General features: G+C 41.0%; 2 protein-coding genes across 2 annotated transcripts in view; one reads left to right on the top strand and one right to left on the bottom strand.

Annotated features, from left to right (window-relative positions):
- Positions 1–530: 530 nt before the first annotated feature.
- Positions 531–11,133, bottom strand: snupn (snurportin 1). The gene is made up of 9 exons (XM_006782440.3): positions 10,989–11,133; positions 9,327–9,491; positions 8,427–8,610; positions 7,934–8,038; positions 3,815–3,911; positions 2,378–2,475; positions 2,120–2,197; positions 1,569–1,649; positions 531–1,483 (listed from the first exon to the last, which is right to left on the bottom strand). The coding sequence occupies exons 2-9, from the start codon at positions 9,482–9,484 to the stop codon at positions 1,163–1,165; spliced, it is 1,122 nt and encodes a 373-aa protein (XP_006782503.1). The 5' UTR covers positions 9,485–9,491; positions 10,989–11,133; the 3' UTR covers positions 531–1,162.
- A 727-nt stretch (positions 11,134–11,860) lies between these two features.
- The window catches only part of snx33 (sorting nexin 33), a 28,275-nt gene continuing 16,410 nt past the window's right edge, over positions 11,861–23,725 (top strand). Inside the window, exon 1 of the mRNA XM_006782441.3 lies at positions 11,861–14,206. Within this exon, the coding sequence (XP_006782504.1) occupies positions 12,787–14,206 (1,420 nt within the window). The 5' untranslated portion in view covers positions 11,861–12,786. The remainder of the gene's footprint in view (positions 14,207–23,725) is intronic.

Below are 23,725 nucleotides of genomic sequence, written 5' to 3'. Positions count from 1 at the left end.
TAGATGTGGTAACCTCAGGCAATCGTCTGTGGCGTGCCTGCTCAGAGGATGTGCTGGCACAGGTTGCTGAAACATAACCCCAACAGACACTTTCACGTCTTTTCCTGTTGACAGTTTCCACCCTCCTCTTCACGGTTACGCAAATGGCTCAGTAAGCCAAATGTGGCTCAGCTCACAGGAGATGCTCATGAATTCTGCTAATGAGTGCTCTCTCATTATTACGAGTCATACACTGAAACATCACCTACTCAACACCTATACTGACAGAGCAATCAAGTCTGAACTGTCTGCCTAGGGCTTTTAAACACAACACATTTTATGTATCCACATTAACATGCATGTATATTTTTTAAGGTTATCAATGATGCCAGCTTTTCAGTAAAGGACTTATATTACAATGAAATATGTCATGTTTAACTTGCACTAATATTTTGACAAAATGTCTCAAATCAAACTGATTTAGTCTTTTAACAAAACTGCAAAAATCCAGCAGTCTGTGGTAACAAAGTGAATAGCAAAGCAAAGGCCGATAAAAAACATTTATTTAGAATACACACAGTTTAAAACATTTCCTAAGCAATTTCAAATTCAACATTACATTGTAAAAACCCATGTCCCTGTTGCTGATAAGCACTAACTAACAGGATGTGACCAGTCAGCATTACCGCGCCTTCCAAATTGCTGAGTGTTCATTTTGCAGACTCTGTAGCGTTTGCTCAGCTAATGAGCGAACTGCTCCAAAAAAATTCTGCAATAAACTGACAACAGTAAGGATGAGATGCTTCTTTTGCAAGACCCTGCTCAAGTGAAAAAAAGGGTAGATCACAACCTTCACTGTGCTGCACTCTGGCCATTTATGCCAACATGTTTCTCATTCTATTCTAACTGCAGCTGCAGACGAATGATGTTAGGAATATGCATGTGGTGAAATACTGTGTGAGGAAAGTCTTTTCAAGCTGGTACAGCCTGTAAGTGTCAGAATGTATTTTTTACAGCACAGGTCCAGTAATCTGCACTCTGAGGACGTCCCGAGCAGTGCCGGTTTAAAATTAGCCATGCTTTGTAATTGGTCAGATCTGCAGAACCATTCAGAAGACATTCTAAAGAACCATATATGGGCTTTCACCACCATTTAGAATTTGCATCTCGTTAAGCCTCCCACTCAGATCTCCATATATGCTTCTCGTATTGGGGTCTGTTTCAAAGAGTCCAGAGTGTCCTCACTGCCCTGGTTTGGAGTGGACAGGTACTCTAACTCATAACCTCCGCTTCTGTTGGCCGGGCGGACTTCACTTGATGTTTTCTTATGTTCCAGGATCTGCTGTAGCTGATGGCTGGCATATTCCGGCTTCTTGGTGAGAGGTCCTGCAGGAACTTCTATACCCAGGATGTCAGTGACCATGTAAGGGCGAAGCCAGCCGACCAGAGGGGTGCTGCCAGGGGTGTAGTGGGTCTGCCGATGGTAGAAGAGGAGACCATCCACCTGCAACCGGAAAACCAGAATTAAGGCAAACATGAAACACATTTAAAGAATAACTGGAGATAAATAATTCACAGTCTGCTCTTACACTGAAGCTGTACTCTGCTGCCAGGGCTGCCTTTATTGATTCTGCTGTGCAGTCTGTGCTCTGGAGCCCCACAAACCGGAACTGTGGGACCAAACAAAAATCAGAGAACCACACTGCTAGCTCAAAACACAATTTGCCCTCCTGTCACATGTGAGAATTTGCCTTCCAGTGACGAATCTACTCAGTAAGTACTGAACCTGATTTAGCAGATTTGGCAGTTTCACACAAACACTTAAGAATGAATAGATGGACCTTGAACTCAAGCTCTCTCAGGCCTCCACAAACATCCACAACCTTAAAGATGTGTCTCTTTAGGGCACATTTAATACAAAAAATTGGGGGACTGATTTTCTTTTTTCTCCTTGGCCTGAGGAGTTCCGCATTTAAGTTTGAGATTTTATTAAAACCATGTGTGGAAATAATCAGCAAGGCACAACAAACACAATGCAGACAATGTGTGACTGTGTAAACACGTTGCAGTGTCCCAATTAACAAACAATAAACTTGGAGGCACAAGGAAAAAGGCTTTGATTTGTGTTGCTGGTACTCACAGGGTTGCGTTTGGTGATCTCCGATAGGTTGTCGGTCTCCTGGACTTTGGACTGGAGCCAAAAGAAACGGAACTCGGTCTGTTGACGAGAAATCAAGCAGTGAAAACAAAAAACTGCTTTTCACCTTCTGAGCCAATGAACTGGACAACATGGCAACACAACCCCCCCAACATAAGGCACATCTGTGTCCCAGACTCTGCTACTTATGCAATTAGACAAGCATTCCTGGATTGCTGCAAGATTAGAAGACAATCTTACTGGGCAGTCATAGACCGGGTGGCCTCTCCAGCACATGACGTCCAGAATGTAGTAAGTTCTGTCCACCTCGCTGTAAATGCAGTCCAAGATTGTGTAGTCTGCATGGAACACATTAAAAAAACAGAAGATTTAAACTCTTATTACAACTTCATTCTCAATGAATAAAATCAAATAAGAAGGTATAACTTCATATTACAAAGGACCAGATATTCACTGCTGTGAAAAAGTAGTTACTCTTTTCTTGATTTCTTGTTGATTATTTTGCGTATTTGACAGACTTACATGCTTCAGATCATCAAACAAAATATAATATCAGATAAAGATAACCTGAATAAATACAAAATGCAGATTTTAAATAACTATTTCATTTATTAAGGGATTTAAGTTATCCAACCTACCTGACCATCTGTGACCCAGTAATTACCCCCTAATCCTAACAGCTTGTGCAACAACTGCAGCCAACTGTTTGCAATAACTCATAATAATAATTTTGTCTCACTCTTCAAAATTGTTTTCATTCAGTCACATTGGGGTTTTTTAAGCATGAATGGTCTGTAAAGTCCAGACTTTGACTAGGCCACTCCAAAACTTTCATTTAGTTTGTTATTCAGCCAGTCAGAGGTGGACTTGCTGGTGTATGGATCATTGTACAGCTGCATAATCCAACGATTTTTTAGACTCCACTAATTACAGCAAGTTGTTCAAGTCCTGAAGCAGCAAAGCAGCCCCAGTACACTACCACCACCATGTTTGAGTGTTGGTCTGATGTTCTCTTTATGAAATCCAGTGTTAGTTTTACACCAGATGTAACAGGACTCAAACCTTTCATTCTGTCAGCCCACTGAATGTTTTCCCAAAAGTCTTGGGGGAATCACAAAGATATTTGGTCAGCAGTGGTTTTCTCCTTTGAACTGTTTGCTCGGGCTCTTTGTTACAGCTTGGTCAGGTTTTTAAACTTGTCTCTTTACTGTAAATGCCCCCCTTGAAATCAGGTTTTCTCAGTAATTTCCGCTTTGGTAGTTTTAATCTGAGTAAAAATCTCTTCACAAGAAATGCAGTGTTGCCTAAACTAACGGAAATATCTGAAACTCACTTTCCATAGTTTTTTTTTCTTAAATGATAACATCGTCTAATCTAATGGAAATCATCTGCACTTGTACTTCATACACAAAACTCCAGCCTGTCAACTACTTGCCTAATTCCATGTAGTGAGCTGTACCGATTGTCCCACTAATATAGGTGGAGTTGAAAAGGATGTGAAAAAGCTTTGTGATTGTCACATACAAAAAAAGCCTGGAAGCTGTTTCGATGAGGCTGAAATGAAATAAACTCACAGGTGAATGGGAGAACCCGCTGTTTGCGGATCACTTCCTCGTGTTGTTAAAATGCCTAAGTGGCCCATTATAGAGATCCAAATACACAGTCGGACCCACCTACCTTTTCCCATAGCAGAGTTGTGTCTGTTCCCACCAGGCAGCAGGGAGGGGAAACGGTTCACACAATAGCCACTTTTGGTGTACGCTGCAGTGGAACCCTTTAGAAGAAAACCAGAAACAATACAGGAGGGAAGAAACCACTGTTATCATTTCATTTACATGTCTCCACAATTCTGTCAATGTGAGCATTAAAGAGCAGGAGTTAGAAACGGCTTTAACAATGTTTATGTTCAACTGTTAAAAGGGAGAAAAATAACTAGAGTGTATTTTCCCCTCATGGTTGTCCTTATTCTCTCCATACATCAAAGGCAGCTATCAGACAAGTGCAGTGCATTTAGAGCTCCGCATGTAAGGTCAGCTCATTGAAATCTAATCATAGGAGATAATAATTTACATTCACTGGCCACTTTATTAGGTTTACACTGAGCACAGCTACACTGCTTCAATCTGATTGGAAGGGAACAATAGCTCAAATTATGACTCGCTACAACCAAAATATGCAGAAGAGCATCTCTTCCGGTCAGCATGATGTTGAGCCTTGAAGCAGAAGGGCTACAGCAGCAGAAGAAGTGTGATGAATCTCAATTTGTGCTGTCACATTCAGTCGATGGTGTAAACACGAAAGCACAGATTCATCCTGCTTTGTATCAAGGGCTCAGGCTGCTGATGGTGGTGTAATAGTGTGGGGGATATTTGTGGCATCTGAGCATTGTTTGAGACACCACAGTTGACCCTTTATAACTACAGCGTAAAGGCAGGTCTGACGGCAGTAGCAAGGTGACGTAAAAAAGCAGCGAGTGTATCATCACTAAATGTGTCACAATATTGCATTTCCTTGCAAAATGCCTATGATCAAATTAACTGCTCGCCTCTGTGCAATAAATGAGGCAAAGCTCTTCACATAAGTGGAGCAAGAACTTTTATGACTCATGTTGTCAGTTTTTAATTGTAATGTAGTTGTAATCAGTCATATAACACACAGAGAGGTAATCATATAGAGAAGGAGCTCAGTTTTCACAGCACAGTTTCACCAACAGTATGAGGACCACAGTCTTAATCAAGCATGAATACTTAGTCTCATTCACCCTTCCTCGGGACATGGAAAACATCTTCATCTTAACCTGGTAACCTTTTTTTGTTTGTTTTTGGTGCTGATTCAGGGAATTCATTGACAGCGAGCTCGAGCCGTGATATAATGAACAAGGAACCAGATGACTGTAGATGCACAGTCATTATGATTTTCTCCATGGTTGCATCAGAGGGTGTGTGGTTTCAGTAACACTAGTACAACACCAGCTTCTGGGGGCAGTAAGAGGGAAAATGGGTGCAGTCCAGTTTCCTTGAATGCTTGGATAACATGAATCTCATCCAAGCATTTGACAGCCTTGCCATTACTCATGAACATCAACATCATCAGGTAAATTGCATATTTAAGGCTAAATCACATAAATAGCTGAGGAAAAAAAAACCCTCAAGTGCACTTTTTCACAAGAGGCTACGATAGCTGCTTTCACTTCCCTAAATTGATGTCTTGGTGACGATATTGAAATTTCTACAGAGGATATAAGATCTTAAAGGGTTTGTCTGCGGTTGGGTTTTTGACTTTCTCGTTTCTCATGAATCAACAGAAGTCGTCCTGGGGATCACCGCTCCCCCTGCCTCCACGCAACTCGACTCCAATTTTACTCGTCAATTTGGAGTTCTGTCACAGCACGGTTCATTCTCAGAACACCTTCTATTCGACATACTTTTCCTCACTGCTGGTTAATGAACTGCATCTTATTTCAGATGGTCTTTGCAAAACAAAATAATAAAGATGAAACACTTAGTGTGCTGTAATCACACTCCTGATTTTTTTCTTTTGTTTTAAAATGCTTAGTTGGTACAGCAGTGCAATCCTGCTCCCTCTTTAAAGCTCAAACTCACTATTTATTTGAGCTCTGACTAAATCATGCTGGTCGTCAACAAGACTTATCTAAAGAGGTGTAAAAAGGCATCCACAGGTGAACCTGCAACCTGCTTTTCTCACTGCTCCTTTTTAGGGTTAAAAAGGCACATTTTAAAGTTCACTTACCAAGTTTTCTAAACTTATTGAGCAATAGTTTTAATGTATATTGGGGATCCCAATATATACCACACTAATATTGTTTATGACTTCTGCTCTCCTTCTCCAATTTTTTTACAGCCTTGGTACAGCCAGGATTATATGCACAGCAGCAGAAGAACACAAGGGAAGAAAGAAGGGACAGAAAGAAAAACTTTGGATATTAATAATGAATATCAGGTATTTTATCTCCTCTGCACCTCTGAAGCTCCTGCTTTAAAACTCGCCCTGCTTTTTTATTGTTGGCAATAAGGATTGGACTTGATAAGAACTCAGTGATTCCAATTCTCTTATCGCTTCTCATTGGCTCAGTTTTGGCAGTTCCCACCATCGGTAAGCAGCATAAAGAAATTACATTCATGCAAATTAATTGCATGCTGTGGGTCAAATGTTTGTGCATGTTTGTTAAAGATATTTCCCCTCTTTGGTGTGATCAGTGTTGGAGTCATTACTCAAAAAAGTCATCATTAAACATATAACACAGAACGCCTTTCTTAAAATGCAGTACATTATTTAACTACTCCCAGGAAAAACAAATTTATTATACTGCAGGTTGCATTACTTTCACGCTACTCTGTAAAATAGCTGAAACACCGTTTCATGATCACTATTTAACAATATGAACCTGAGGCTACAACCACACACACCAACACAAATCCCTAATGAGGACACATCTCTAAGATCTTTCTCTTAGTACAATACAAAGCTGACCACACAGAGCGAAGATGAAGAAAAAAGTCATCACTACAGTGACTCTGCTTTAGAAACTGGAACAGGTAGCAAGAGAGGCTGCAGCCTGACTGCTCATCTGCTCGTTACCTGTTGAAGTTCAGGGTCTGGCTGCTGGGGTCGGCATTTGCTCAGCTTTCACTCTGGGTTCTTGGCTAGCTTAGCGTTAGCATACTGTCTGTGAAGATGCTTGCAAAGAACCGAAGTTGTGTAAGCAGCATAATGCAGTTGTTTCTATCCTTGGTGCAGTTTGCACTTTACCTTTATCTTGTCCTTTTGGGCAATAAAAATAATATGTCTATATCCATGCCATGGACTGCGTTGCTATTTCCCTCCTCTGACACATGAACTGAAATCAGCTGTGAGTGCAAGAACTGATAAGCAGGATCGATATGCAGACAAACAATTCCAAGGAATTGGACTACTGGGAAAGGGTTCTACAAGAATTGGTTCTCGATTCCCATCCCTAGTTGGCAAGTTAAATGAATGACAATGCAAACACAACACAGTCAGCTCAACTTGCAAATTGGGTGATGATAGATGGATGACCTGTGCCGATGACCTACTTGAGCTCAAAATCAGCACGCTGCCACAAGTTTAAAGAGGAAAACCACCAAAAAACGCTCAAGAAGATCCCTTCTGATTATTTTGTAGGTATTTTTTTTAGCTTTTAAACCAAATTCTTCGCTTTATTTTTTCACTTTCTAAATGGAGAAAAGTGGTATAAGGATGACACATATTAAAAACCTCCGTGTTGCTTTTTTTAATCATTTCTGGAGCACACAGTCATCTTTCTAATTTAATCTACTGATTCTAATCTATTGACTGTGACTCTTTATCGCAGCTCGAGGAAAATTCTCTCAAACTGTTTGCCCACATTATTAAGATATTGGGCAGTGTAGCTCTGACAAGGTGGCTCATTTCAAACACAGACACAATCCACATCGTCCTCTGCAATACCACAAAGGCAGCGTTGAAATAAAAAGCAACAGATGCAAAGTACAACAATCCTCTCCAAACACACTCACTTTAGCACTGCACTCAAACTGCAGGAAATACTGACTGCTGCTTTTCAAAGACTGATACAACTTTTGATCAGGACTGGAAGATGACAATCTGATGATTCAAACATTCAGAAATCAGTAAGCCTTCTGTTTCAGTCATCGCTGTGAATAGTGACTACAAAAAAGGAATGTTTAAAAAGATGACTTTAAAGTTACTCGCTAGATTCTGAAATTCAGAAACAGGCATCAACATGGAGGCAAAGAAAAGAGGAACGGCTCCTACCTTAGATGCAACAATCAGAGATCTTTTGCCCACAGGGGAGACCACCATCAGCCAATCAGTGTCCAGCTCTGATGGTATATCCACTAGCCACTCTGATAGCATGAGCTGAGGAGGAAAGGGGACATGTCACCTTCATCAAAACTTTATTTAAGCCTACAAGAATGACAATGACAATGAACACAACAGTGTGAGTTATTACAGAGTTTCATGTTTGGTGACCAGGAGCCCCACTTTATAATAGACTGTCATGCCACATTTTAGCTAGCTTTAGTATTCAGAAGTTAGTACACCAAAAAAGACACTTTTCTTTCAGACTCGGAAATAAAAACTTTCCCACACAAACAAACTCTTTGTTCCATGCTTTGTTTGTTGGGATCTGGCTGCTCTATTCTCCAGACCGGAGTTGTAACTTTAGGACTCAAGCGCCCTCTGCTGGAAAAGACAGGAATACAACAAAACTTCACACAGCAATGTCCATGCATCAAACACTGACCTGGTTTGCATAATGTTTTGGCAGCTTCCTCCTCTCGATCTCCATCTCCTCCTCTTCTGTGTTGCCATCTTGTGCTCGTTCTCCATCCTCCTGTTTCTCCATATCTTCCTCCCCATCACTGTCTGCCCCCGTCCAATCCCCATCAGCCAGACGCCGTGCATGGTTGACATAGTTTAACCTTTTACTAAAATAAGAAATGGAAAAAGAGTCACTGAGATGCTTTCGCATGGTGCAGTGTAAACATATAGTGTTTTACACCTGTTTAGCTTAAGAAGAAGAAAAGCCGTTCATGGTTTGGCTCTTTCCTACATCTCTGACCTCTTACAACCCTATTCAGCTCCCAGGTCCCTCTGGTGAGCTGATCAGATGCTTCGAAGTGTCCCACGCTTCACATTTACCAAAACAAGCCTTATAAATACATCTGAGTTGAGTTGGGGCTGTGATGGTATGGGGGATATTTGTTGACACGCTCCTTCCCCCTTAGTGCCAACTGATGCATGTAAAACGCCACAGCTTGCCCGAGTGTTCTTGATGAATATGTTCATCCCTTTATGGCCACAGTTTACTCATTTTCTGATGACACAGTGCAAGGTAACACATCATGTCATAAAGAATCATCTCAAACTGGTTTCTTGAGCATGACGAGTTCACTGTACTCAAATGACCTTCACAGTGGTGAAGAGGATTTGTCTCCTGGACAAAGCCGACACATCTGGAGCAACTGTGTGACACAATCATGTTAGTGTAGAGCATCTCTGAGGACTGTTTGCAGTACCGTGTTGAATCTGTGCCATGAGGAATTAAAGCAGTTCGGAATATCAAAGAGGGTCCAGGAAATATGTACCTAATAAACTGTCAGGTAAGACTATGTAGATGTTAAATAATGAGCTGGATGATTACCTTTTTTGCCAATCAAGAAAACGCTGCCGTCGCTCACTCTGCTCCAGCACACTGTACTTGCTTTTGTACTGGGCCAGCCGAGGGTGGGGGCAGGCTGTACTGTTGGGCTCCTTGGACACAGCAAAGCTGGCCGAGAGGGCTTGGGTCAGGTCATCCATGAGGGCACTGAAAATCAACACCCCAGTACTTATTTTATATTACAAGGAAGAGTGGTTAATAGGTCTGAGAATTAAGACTACAGGCAACCCAGTGCCTTATCTGTTTCTGTGTGCTAGAGCTCTTGTACAGGTTAGCTTGAAAGATTAACAATATGTACTTCAACGTAGTCATTATATTCTAATGCTCAGTGTTTGTTGAGATGCACCAGTGTTTATGTGCTTTTAATTTACTGCAGATATCTTCTGACAGTTTGGTTGCGCATTTAAATTTAAGCCATATTGAATGATTCAGGCCTATCAGCATGTGTTCAAAGATAGTGTGATAAAGAGTGGAAAGAGTTTCGATGTCTCGATTTCCCTTGAAAAAGGGACACATCTACCTATCTCTGAATGTTCATTTAAATTACAATGTTGGATTGTAGCAACTTATTTAAACTATATGAAATAATATGACTAGTGTCCCACTTTCGATTTATGGTCACGATTGTTTTGCCCTTTGGCACATTATTTGGCCTCAGCATAAAAGTAAAGTTAAAGTAAATTAAAACATTTTTCTACAGCACCTTTCAAGGCAAATATCAAAAAGTGCTTCATAACAAAATGCCAAAAATATAACAACAAAAAGTTACCCATAAGCAAGTTTGTAAAGACGAATTTGTAGCTGCTTTTTAAAAATATCACCAGACCACAGATCTCAGTCCAACTCCCCACCACACAGTGGCAGATTTAGTTGACTTCACACATAACACTATATCTTTAACGTATTTATAATTAAAGTTTGAGGATTTCGTTTCTAAATTAAACTCTTATTTTTCCAAAGCCCATGAGTAATCGTTTTACATATTCATGATCTTAATAATGACGTGACTACTTATGAATACTTCTTCATAATCTGTACATCCTTAATAATTCATCAGCTAATTTCTACATATTAAGTATGTCATGGCTGATTATTTGACCTTTATAAACCAGCTTTAGTAGCAATGTTAACATCCAGTCCAATTTGCCCCCCACGATCACCGAGAGCTTAGGATCATCCTTTTATGTACTCTAAATCAAATATCGTCTATAGAAAGTGCGGGTACAAGTGACTTTGCTTGTACATCATTTACACACTTAACTAGGACAAACATGTGCTGATTGACGGGATTTTTTATTTTATTTTAAGCTTAATATTGCACAGGCAATACCAATATAATCAAGCACCAAACGCCCTAGTCTAGTGGGGCATCTGTCCAGATTGTACTTCGCGGAAAAAGGCCAGAAAAGCCTCCTATTACGGACTACTACAACTGGCCAGTCACATAGCTTAGCTGCTAGCATTGCATCGCGCTAAACCTGCTAGCACGCTGTGGTTGCTAACTATGCAAGCAGTTAGGAACTTTGACCCTAGCGCGTTTTGCAACAAAAACGTGCTTTCGTACAAACTATAAACAAATACTGGACTCAAACGCAGTAAACTTTATGAGATGTTAGTTTTCACAAAGCTAGCGTAAACAGATACCTTGGACATTCAGGGAGGATGCTGCCGAAACGTCACGCTGTCATCATTTTTGCCGGGTGGCGTTTTTCAGTTGGCCGACAAAAAAGCTCAACCTAACCCGGAGTTTGTTTTTTCACACGATAGAAATGATATCGTACACTTATGTGGAACTATTACAAAAAACAAAACACTCTCAAAGTTATCCTAGCAAATCTGACGGTGCTAAGCGTGTTAAATAAATAAAGTAGGGTAAAAACAACAACGTTTAAATGTAGGGAAGTTAAAAAGTATAAAGGAAGCCACATAAACATGTACTGTATATAAATTCAGTTTAAACGCAGCACTTAAATGAGACTATTACGGCTACATTGTTGCTCGGTTGGATAGTCTAACACCTTATGTCTAAGAATTTGTTGAAGCTTTGAAATATATATCATATCAGCGTTATTGTGGTAGCCAATAGGAAGTAAGTTTCCTAAATTATAAAGACTATATTTAATAGTAGTAATAATAGTAGTACTAATAATACACTAAATCGTAATTATGGCCAACATTAAGCTTAACTATAGCGTAAAGTATAATTTATTATTCTTTTTTATACTTTTTAAAATTTAAGTTGGCTTTCTGAGTTCATAGTTTTGTCATTATTTTCAGAAACCTGGTATTTATTTTCATTATTCAAGAAAAAATATACAAGAATAAACAAAACAAAACCCCCCAAAACAAATAAACTAACTCGAAAATACAAAACTATAATATGCCTGGTAAACCACGACATAAATTGTGCTTGGATGTTGTAATCTTCTGTGTATGTAATGCTCCTTCCCTCCTGGAGGGGGCGGCATCGAGCCTGCTCCGCCTCTTCCAAACAATATAAAGGAGCTGATGAAAAAAAAGGCGAAGTTGCCTTCAATTGTCTGACCGCACGTCATGGAAAGAGTTACTTTGTTGCCGCTCGCAAAGGAATAAACTCCAAGAAATAGCAGCGGCTCGTGGCGTGTGCTAATACTTCGTGGGCGCGGATTGTTTTTGGCTGTTTTCTGCTTTGTTGCTTTTGCTGAAACCAAAAAGGATCGACTGAAGATGCGCAGGAACCTGTTTACAAGGAACACGCAGCAAGTTTCAGTGTGAGGGAATGCGGCGTTTAAAAATGTACAGGGATACCATTACTCATCCATCTGTTTTTCCTTCACACCGGGCCACTTTGTCCTGGAAGTAGTCCCATCACGGATGGTTTTAAAGCTCGGTAATGAGACACAATTGTACAATAAGTTAACAGCGAGGCTGAAGCCCACTTTGAGAGGATTTTAAAACGACCGTCGGCGCTTTTGGAGGAGCTCTTCGGTGAAAACACTTTGGTTTTGAACCTGTTGTGTTTGTGATGAGAAAGGAGGCACGGGGTCCTTCTGTATTGAGAGGCCTATTGTGTTACAGATCTTTTGTAGGTTAAAGTTCTTGTTAGACCTGCTAGTATAATGCAATAATAGATCAACAGCCTCAATGGGCTGAGTATACTAATTGTTACCCTAGGCCTGTTTCAGACTTTTTATTTTTGGCAGATAGAAGTAATAGTTTTATGTAACTTTTGACAAGCTCTGTGTTTATTTAGTGTCAGATCATTAAATTTACATAGGTCATATTGTGCTGTGGCACACACGATCGAACAGCTGCGATGCCATTTGATATGAGTTTAAATATTACAGTGAGCTAGTGTCAAATGTTTCCAATGTGGCATGCACCGAGACAGCAGCATCGATATAATCTAAGCACTATGTGCATGTAGATTTCTCTGGTTTCGCAGCCACGGGAGTAATCAAAGATGTCAGTGAAAGCCAAAGCCCTCTATACTTTTTTAAGCGAAAACAATGGGGAGATTAGCATCCAGGAGAATGAGGACCTGATTATCTTTGACGAGAACTCAGTGGACGGCTGGTTTCAGGGGGAGAACAGCCGAGGAGAGAGGGGTATCTTCCCTGCATCTTATGTGGAAATTATACGCAGTCGCTCCAACTCTAATGTTACCGACTGCTCCATAAGCCCAGCGGGCTCTTTAGGAAAGGACTTCTCCACTCCAAACACCTCGCTCCATTATCCACAGAATGATTATGATGATGACGATTATGATGACTGGGATGACTGGGATGACAGGTCCACTGTTGTGGATGATGCTGATCACACCAGGAATCCTGGAGCCAATGGACATGCCCCTGAGAACCCGATGACCAACAATCCCAATGTGCACTATCGACCCAAGCCGGCATCCAGACAAGATAGCATCACCAGTTCTAGGAAGGGCAGTATGGTGGGCAGGAACTTGAACAGATTTTCCAGCTTTGTCCGCTCAGGGGTAGAAGCATTTGTGTTGGGTGATGTCCCCATGATGGCAAAGATAGCTGAGACTTACTCCATTGACATGGGTCCCCTGGGGCCCCGGTGGAAGGAGAATCCAAAGCCTTTCTCCTGCTCCATTGAGGATCCCACCAAACAGACAAAGTTCAAGGGCATCAAGACCTACATTTCATACCGGGTGACACCAAGTCACACAGGGCGTCCCGTCTACAGACGTTACAAACACTTTGACTGGCTGTACAACCGCCTGCTTCACAAGTTCACTGTGATCTCTGTGCCTCACCTGCCCGAGAAGCAGGCCACGGGGCGGTTCGAGGAAGACTTCATTGAGAAGCGCAAGAGGCGACTGATACTGTGGATGAACCACATGACCAGTCACCCAGTCCTTTCCCAATATGAAGGCTTTGAGCACTTTCTCATGTGTGCCGATGACAAGCAGTGGAAATTGGGCAAGAGAAGGGCGGAGAAGGACGAGATGGTGGGCGCGCATTTCATGCTAACCCTTCAAATCCCCAAAGAGCACCAGGACCTTCAGGACGTCGAGGAACGGGTCGACAACTTCAAGGCCTTTGCCAGGAAGATGGACGACAGCGTGATGCAGCTCACACACGTCGCCTCGGAGCTGGTGCGCAAACACCTGGGTGGATTCAGGAAAGAGTTCCAGCGTCTTGGAAATGCCTTCCAGTCTATCAGCCACGCATTCACGTTGGACCCTCCTTATAGGTCAGATGGACTCAACAATGCCATCTCCCATACTGGCCGCACCTATGAGAACATTGGAGAGCTGTTTGCAGAGCAACCTAAGTATGACCTCTTCCACATGCTGGATAAGTTGTCGCTCTATCAAGGCCTGCTCGCCAACTTCCCTGACATCATTCATCTACAAAAAGGTGAGCCTGAGAAATTTTAACGTGTCAGAGAATTTTCTGATGAATCTGTGCACGAAAAAAAAAGCAAAACAAATGCCACAGGAGTCAAAAATCGTAACGATAATTGCATCCATATGCTGGATGCAATTATTAATACGGTTGTTCAAACAAACAAAGCCACACACTGGGCCACATAATCAGCTTTTCTGACATGTCATTTACAATTTTAATTTATCAGAAAGCTGTGCTGAAGGGTAAAGGATTAATTGGTTCAAGATGTCATTTTGTTAACCTAAATTTTGTGATTTATCCATCAGTAATCAGAGAGCCAGCATCAGCTGCAACAAAAAAGCGTTTCATTTTGCTAACTGTTAGGAATAATAAACAAAGTGTCTGCTAATAGGAACATAGTGAGCTGATAGCTCACAATCATGTTTTGTTGCTCAAGCCGTGCAGTTTATTTTGTTATGGATGGCAGACGAGGGCAGGCCTTCCATAGCTCCACTCCCCTCATGACAGAGACAGACATGCAGATACGCAATACCTAAGCCCAAGATTAAATCATAGTGTTAACCTGTTATATTTTTCACTTTTTTGACAGATGCAGTAATAAGAATCGTTTTAGTAATTTTATGTGGAAAAATGCCAGATATTCTTCAGTTTGAGTTTCTTAATTGAGATGATTTACCGCTTCTTTTTTTTTTCATCAGTGAAAAAATAAAAACAACAGATTAGTGTAATACTTTAATGGTACAACAGTCAGCCATGTTTACTTGGTTGTCATTGACAAGAAGTGGTCTTTGTAGTCAGTGTAGTCACTATAAGAGGCATGTTATCTGGTAGGTTGTCAAGCTAGTATTACAGTATTTTGGTTCGTTCTCCAGGTTTTAACTAACAAATTAGTGCTGACACACACACACACACACTTTTTTATCTCTTAGTTAAGACATTGAATTGATATAACGCTTTCCCTAGCCTACCCTAACCCTAACCATCAAAAATGAACGCCTAACCCTCAACCGTCGTTGTAATTTACGTCTTCAGGAATAGTTCTCCAGACTTCTTGAAGCATATTCAAAACAGTTCTTTGCATGTTGCCTACCTTTTTCTCTCAAACTACTTCAGTATAGCTGAGGTGTGTTTAGTGTGTTTGGGATTGTTGACATGCTGAAAAATGAATTAATTGCTAATTATATGCTTTTAAATGGCGACTCAAACTCTAATGGTCCTTTGGTGTGTTTGCATTTCCTTTGGTTTTGACAAGATACCTAACACCACTGGCTAAAACACAGCTACAAACCATTACAGAGCCTCTGCCGTGTTTTACAGATGGCTTTCTGTTATGTGTCTCTCTTTAATCAGAGATTTCAAATCTGGTTTCATCCCTCCATAAAACCTGTTCCCACGGACTTTCAGTTCAGTTTTAATTTGGCATACCTTTGCTTTTTCTCAATGTGTTCCTTCCTTAAAAATGGTTGGTGCACATACTATTTTTTCACAGTACTGTATGCACTAGTATATAGTTTTTAGTATATTATTGCTTCTGTTGAAAATGTGAAATACACATTACCCTTTGCACAAGTTTTCAAAAACGATGCCTTTGGATATTAGCATAGAAGTGTGCAACGAGTACATTTATTGACCTGAAATCATGAAATGCACCATTGTTTTTTAACTGTGCTGCTCCTTATTTGCATATGCAATTTTCTGCTTGTGATGCCTAATTTTCTTAATCCTACATGGAGTTCTGGTAAACTTGGAGCTTGTAAAGTTTTACGCCCGAGCAGAGCACAGATAAATCAGCATTCTGTGTCAGCTCTCAAATAAACAACACATCAACCAATTGGAGTTTGTTCAGGAGGAAGGAAGGGGCTGCTACCAGTGAGGAAGGAGGAACGCTGTTGGTAAATGTTATTATCTCCCTTCAAACAGCTGGTGCGTATTATCGCAGAGGTCATTCGTGTTACAATACAGCTAGTTACACGAAAGCACTCCACCCAGGAACAAAAGAGAAAATGTGAGCCATCTGAATGAAATTAAAGGGCCAGTCCACCAAGACTCCCCAAAAAACAAACAAACAAACAAAAAAACCACAGGGAATCTTTCAACCTCAGAGTATCAGGTCATGCAGATGGTTTCAGTGTTATGTATCGAGATTGGTTGGCCTCTGATATTGAAATTTATAATCCATTCACCTCCACTATATGACATTAGAGTAAACAGAATAAATAGAAGATAACCGTGTTTACCCCAAAGAATCAAAGTTGTTAGGCCTGGCGTTCATTTGCTCTTTTGATACTATAAGTTCATGTGGAATACCTGAATGGGGGTGATTGACCATTTCAGGTAAGATGTTTTTGTTTAGCACTCAACATTAAGCCTGGATTATTTAAACCACACTGTTTCCAACAGATTCAGATTTTATTTGTGTTTGTGGCATCCGTGCATACCCATGTGTGTTCATCTACGTATGTACAGCTCCTGCAGGGTGAAGGCTTGCCTAAGTTTTTAAATAATACCTTTTGAAAAGGCAAATAATATCACTAAACGCTACATGACAATAATGAAACAATATAATGCTGCTTCTTTAGTGAGACTCTTGCGGAACAAATGCCAGTGTTACCATCCTGTTCTACAGCTGTAGATGCAGTAGTAAGTAGTACAGTAGTTCCTCTACTCTTTTGCAGGATCATTGAGCTCGTGTAGCAGCACATGTGCCAGTTCCCTAATGGGTAAAGTTCCCCTCCAGCTTTCAGCAGACCTTCGACTACCAGACATCTGAGTATGCACACTCAGGGGATAGGATCCTCTCTGTAGAAGAAGCTAATTTATAACATGACCACTACAACAGAAACCTGGCAACCAGCTTGCCTGTAGGCCGGGGGTAGCTGGTCAGCAGTGACTAACCTTTCAAAATAAAAGCGAGGAGCCTGTCGACTCGCAAATGGATTGTGGGTAGGTGTCGCTGACAAACAAAATTATATGTTAAAATGATTTGCCTTGTATCCTTGGGCTGCTGCTGCTGATATAACTGGGCTGCCCACCCCAGTAAAGTCGGCGTGTGAGGAAACACTGATGTAATAAAAGCATGATGTTGGAATCTACATAAAAAGTTTGATTTGGCAGCAGTGTCTACAAATAGTTCTCACCCCTAGCCAGGAGGTGATAAATACTGTAGGAAACTGTATTTTGTTCAGGCAGAGACCCTTTCCCCTCTGCTGAGTCTTCCCTGCCGGTCCACATAACTCCCCTTGATATGACTTGTGTTGTGCTGAACCAGATACAGCTGTGGCAACAGTCGGAACACAGAGATCTGAGGTCGACCTTTTCCGGTACACTCCTCCTTCATCCCTTATGGCTTTTTCTTTATTCCCTGCCTGCCTTCGCTGAGGTCTACAGGAGCTGATTTTTTTTTAACTGTGATCCATGTCAGGATGTGAACGCCAGGAATTTTAACTGGTGGTGGGCAAGCGAGCCACGCGGGTTGTGTGAGGAGAAGGTTTTGGGCAGTGTCAGGAAAATCTGAGGGTGTGCTCCATTTGTGTTTTCATCCAAATTGAACAGACATTCACTTTTGGTTTCTGCCTTGAAATCAGTCTGCAGCCAAAGCTGCCACACATGCTTCAATGATGTTTCACTATTCTCTTTACATCTTTTTCCCCTTGTCCCACATCTGCCCATATCAGAACTCTTTGACTGGGAAGTTTCCTTGGCTTAGATACAAGAGAAGGTAAATCTATCCTGGTTTCAAATGCTTGATCTCCTAACGGTGCATACGCTGTGCTTTAAACATCTGCCAAAACAAATCCCTTAGTTAGACCTTGATCTCATTTGAATACAATTGAAAGTCTTGATGTGAAGAGTAAATAACATTGCATTGTTGGACAATAAAGACCTTCAGAGGGTTTTGTGTGAGGCGGATCTAAGCACTCCCAGCTACAGTTGGGATGCCTTTTACAATCACTTGTTTGTTAGTCATCCTGGCCTCTGAAATTCACCTCGCTCCTTCATTTTGAATGATTGGAGTCATTGTGCTCCCTCAGCGTTCATCAGGTCTTAAATATTACATGTATGATTTATTTATTTATTTATTTTTGTCCAGTGTCTGTGAGAATTTGGGTAGAGATCATGTTCTGTAGATTCTGTACCTGGCGACAATCACTGCACTGATCTTACACACAAGACAGCTCTTCAGGGGTTGAATACGTATAAAAAGAAAACACAATAGAGTGAAACCAACGCGCTCCACTGCGAGGGTATCGGACCAGATGATCTGGTCACATGTTGTGTAAGATGAGATCAGGGGTGTTGGCTCTGCATGAAATCGGGATCTGCATCACCCGAGAATGACATGTAGAGCAAATTAAGGCCACGATCACCGTTTAGTTGTAAAACTGAGCTGTTCAGTTTGTATTTTTAGTTTCTTTTTTTTTTTTTTTAAAAGGAGTGGACTTTTTGTCTTTTTGCTACTTTAGCAGCTGCTTGTAGTTGGATAAAACCTGCTGTGATCCACACCACATCATTATGCAGTTTGAGAATGAACTAGCTACCCTGGGACACCTTTAGCAGGCCAGACTTTTAATATGGACAAGAGGTTAGTTGTCCTCCATATGGCAACGCATAACAAAACCACATGCAGGCTCTTGCATGCGCATTTTTGAATGAAAAGATATTTTGCTTTCCAGCTCCGGGGAAATGTGTGTGCCAAATGCCCTATTGATTTGAGCAGATAACACACAGCCATCTAACTTTTAGTTCTAGTACTTATAAGACAACCACACAGCTCTTTGGTTAATTTCTAAAGACTTGACCAGGAGCGCGTACGGCGTTAATATGATCTGACAAATCTGTCGAGGATTAAGATTCCATATGTTGGTGAAAGCCCAAAGGCAAAGGCAGCGTTTTCTGCAGGTGCGCAAACAGCAGTCTGTGCAATTAGCCTTGCATTTCGTTAGCATAGAGTGGACAAGTTATGGCAGTTGTAATTTGGCCGATTATAGTTCCCTTTTCTGACTGTAGTGACTCTGGAGAGCAAAGGTGTTTTGCTGCTGTTGGCTCACTCATAAATCTTGACAAAGGCTAGCGCCTTGGCTTCACACACAGCTTATCCACATGCTTCTGCATTCCTGTCTGTGCTGGCCCAGTGCAATGTTGTTTCACACTAAAGGAGATCACAGATGTCTCAGAGTCCTCAGTTTTTACCAGTGCCGCCTCCTTTCTTCTCCTAGAGAAGCACAAATTCTGCAGCCTTAGTCTAAAAAAAGGCACAAGTTACAAGTAAAATGAGCTTATATGGAAAAAATTGGCACAGTGTTTAACAGCACACAGCGTGACCGCTAACCGTGAGCGTAATGGCAATGAAGTTTGAAACCTCTCTGTCAAAAAGTGATAATTATGCTTTAAAGATATTCCATAATTCAGAATACCAAAGAGGGTGTGCTGGCGAGGCTGGCTTCTCAAGTTTAAACTTGGCGTGTTAGTGTGTAGCTACAAAGGCTGAGTCTTCTGCTTCGGCACATTGATCAGCATAAGTTTACTGCAAATGTGCCATAATCAAGTTTCAACTTGGCAGGCAGACACTGGTGTTAGAGTTATAAATTTAGAGTAAATGTTACTTACGACTGATCTAGAAATTGCACCAGTCGAATATCCCAGTAAGACTGGCCAGTGTCCCAGCGTGCACTCCACCAAAACACTGAAAAGCTCACCTAGATGCAACCATTTTATTGGCATCTGTACTTTTCCTGCTGTGGCACATGGAAAACGACACAACTGGTTACACTGTCAAGCATGGGTAAGAGCCGATTGAATTGTAGAGCTATAACATATGTGCAGTGTTTTCTGTTTTAATTAATTAAATTTTTTTTTTAAGTCTGGTAAACTATTGATGGTGCTGGGCAAGTTGCACGGGAACTGTAACAATACTTTCCCCCCTCCTTAGTCGTAAGTTATAATATTTGCTTTTTGCTCTGTTTATGACCAGTTCCACTTCACTGGAGTAATAATTTACCCCACAAGCGGAGTCAACTTTTAGTCAAACTTCCACTCTTTAGACCTGACAGGCAGAAAAACTTCCTCATATCTACTTCACTTAATTTTAGTTAAGTGAATTTAGTTCCCGTTGCTTAGCCAGAGTGCGCACATTGGCGGTAGCTTCACTATTAGATCCTGTGTTGTTTATAACTTACTGCTGCTCTGCCATATCAGAGAGAGAGAAATGATTTTTAAATGTTTTATTATTGCAACAGCTTAAACTTGAAAATAGGATGACAGTGTTCTTTATAGGGTTTCAACCTGGAAACAAGGGGTGGCCCACTGTTATGTTGGCTAGTGTGAAATTGGCTTACTGTTCCCATTTACTATTTTTGATAAACTAAGAACAAGACGAAGGTTTTTATTTAATACTGGGGCTTTCCCATAGCATATTGTCAAGGATAACTGGTATACATTTTACTGTGATGTCACTGTATAGCTTTTTTTTTTTTTTTTTTTTATTAAAAAAAAATTATGCAAGCCCAGAAATGTTTGACATTGAGAGCTGTGTGTCATCCTCCAATGATGATTTAGTAAAACTGGAACTACTTCAACAATCTCCAGCACATCGCAATGCTTTCCAAAATATGCAAGAAAACTGTCTCTGCTAAAGGTGGAAATACCAAACATGTTTAACCGCTTGAGTCATAAACATATTGTAGAGTACAATGAGGCTTTGATGGAAGAGTTGCTAGCAGTTAAGATGTATGACCCAAAAGCACACAAGTATCTCAACCGACATTGGCTGAAAGACTAGCTAGAGTACTAGCTAGTACTGTTGCTAGCAGCTATTGATATATGACCCAAAAGTAGGGCTGCTCGATTATGGCAAAAATGATAATCAATGAAATTGAGATCTCGATTGTCAAAAAATAATATAAAATGGTGTGCAAATACTGATAACCGTGCAAATGTTTGCAATATAAAAAATAAATAAAAAATGTAAACATTAGTATTTAGTGAACTTCAAACTACTGCATAATATTTATGCATACAAATAACCAAACATCAAGGCAAGCTGTGTAGCCACACAATGCACAATTGCATCAAACTGACATTGAGGTATGTCAACTAAAGTTGCTGCCTGAACAAAAATAAAATTAAACACTGAAAGTTGTACCTTTTATAAGAAATAAATAAAAACTAGTAGGCCCGAGTCCCATACAATCTCAAAATGGCTCAACAAAACATGGTTCCTGCAACCTTTCAAAGGTTTTTAGCCAAAAACACCAGCCTATTGACATGATCAGGCTTCAGGGATGCACGCAGGCAGTTGACAACATTTCCACCAGTGCGGAAGACCCTTTCTGATGAGGCACTTGTGGCTGGGATGCAAAGATATTTCTTTGCGAGGATGGAGAGTCGTGGGAAGAGGTTCTGTGATAGCTTCCACCACCCCGTGCTGTGCTGTGAGGGGCCTTAAAGAAGCTGCTTAGGCCCTTTTTCCTCTTCTTTTGGTTTGATGCACCATCATCAGCAACCTCCGTGTTACCAACGGGTGTCCCCATCACTGCAGCCTCCTTTAATGGGACAAATATAAAATCACAGCAACACAGAATGACGAACCAGTTTTATCTGTCTCGGGTTTGGCATTCTAAAATACAATCCTTAAATAATTACTATAAATAATGATGGATGGATGGATAGATGTTTAGTATCTTTATAAATACCATGATGGACTTCATTTCCATTGTCAGTCTGGCTTTTATTGTCTCTTGGCTGACCTCCCTTACATATCTCAGTTTGAACCTTGGGTCCAGGACAGTGGCCATGTCAAGCAACTCTTGTGTTGGTGAGTCACCATACTTTTTATTTAGGTACTCCAGTATTCTCCTCTTGATGCATTTTGAGAGGTCTGTGTCATCATCTTGCTCAGCCAAGATTGAGTTGTTAAATATGTGGAATGTTGGTTTTATTAAAGACACACTCACATATTTCTCTCCAGAAAGTGCATCAGTGAATTCAACCAGAGGTCCCAGGGTCTTGTTGATGGCCTCAAGGACATCAATGTCCTGCCATGAGGGGATGAGGTGCCTGGTTCCTTTGTCTTGGGAGAGGACATGGGCAATGGCCTTCTGCTGCTCAAGGACTCTGGAAACCATGGCCTGCCTAGGTCCCCATCTGGTTGGACATTCAGTCTTTAAAGAGCGGTCTGGCAGTTTGAGGTCTATCTGTGCCTTTTTCAGCTCTCTCTTTTTTTCCAACTGAATGAAAAGGTGCTGACCACTTTTTTGCAGACCCCCACTGCACGCTCAATCCTGTGATCTTTCATGGCTCTTTCTATAAAAACATAAAAAATATAAACAAGCATTATCAGGATGATGATTGTCATTTCCTTGAGTGTGAATGAATAAGAAAAAGTGATGGTAGCTTATTTATGTGTATGTATAATTCATAGAAAATGTGTATGACTGTGAGAATGAATAAAAGTATCTCTGAATTTAAATAATTTTTTATATATTCATTCGAAGCATTATGTTGTATACTTATTGAAAGAAAATCACATTATGCATCATATTCAGTAGGAATTAGGCCTACTCACCTATGGCCAAATGTAATCTGTGCCCAAAGCACTGGAGCCTCATCCAGCCATTCAGTTCTGCAGCCAGTATGACATTTGCTGCGTTGTCTGTGGTTATACAGACGGGTTTACTCTCCTCCAGATCCCACGTAGCCAGTGCTTGTTTCAGACCTGCAGCTATGTTCTGCCCTGTGTGGTCTCCTGGGAAAAATGATGTCTGGAGACATTTCGTTTTCATGTTGAAATCCATGTCAATGAAATGTACCGTGAGGCTCAAATATGGCTCCATGGTGCGGCTTGACCACAAGTCCGTTGTGGTGGCAAAATATTGGGCTGTAGCCACTTCCTTTGCGACACCATCATGACACTCATCATATAAAGCAGGAATCGCCACTCGACTAAAATAGTGACGAGATGGCAAGTTATACCGTTTGTCCAAAGTGTTGATTAGTTTCTTAAAGCCGGGGGTGTCCACTGTGTTAATTGAGCAGTGGTCTTTGGCGAGGAAAAACGTTACCACGTTTGTTATCTCCTTGTGTCTCTGGGAGCTGATGGGATATTTAGTCGCATTGTACAGGGTAGCGTGAATGGAGGTCTGTGAGGATGAAGTAGGTGTTGTTGAGGGTTTTTCTCTATGCTCCTTCATTGTTTGATCGTATGTCACTTTGTGAGCGGTCTTCTAATGATTGAATAAATTTGTAGTGTTGCCCTGTGGTGCAGCTACAACACCGTAGCAAAGTTTACACACTATATCGACTTGATCCACGTCTGACTCCGCGAACCCATAATGTTTCCACACCACTGAAGTAGTTTTACCTCGCTTTTCAACCAACGGCATTCTTTCTTTAGCAGCCATTATCCTCTCCTCTCCAAATAACGTCTGCTTAGCTTTCCTCAGGTACTCTTAATTGATGTGACGCGTGTTCGAAACGCAGAGAAGTGCGCTCGATTTGCCACCTCGCGAGAGTAAAGCACGAGGGAGGTGC

This window comes from Neolamprologus brichardi, chromosome 7 (assembly GCF_056152115.1).
Source record: "Neolamprologus brichardi isolate AB-2024 chromosome 7, ASM5615211v1, whole genome shotgun sequence".
In the NCBI taxonomy this organism is placed as follows: Eukaryota; Metazoa; Chordata; class Actinopteri; order Cichliformes; family Cichlidae; genus Neolamprologus; species Neolamprologus brichardi.
Note: the sequence above shows the minus strand (reverse complement) of the source record. Positions and strands in the feature narration are given on the sequence as shown.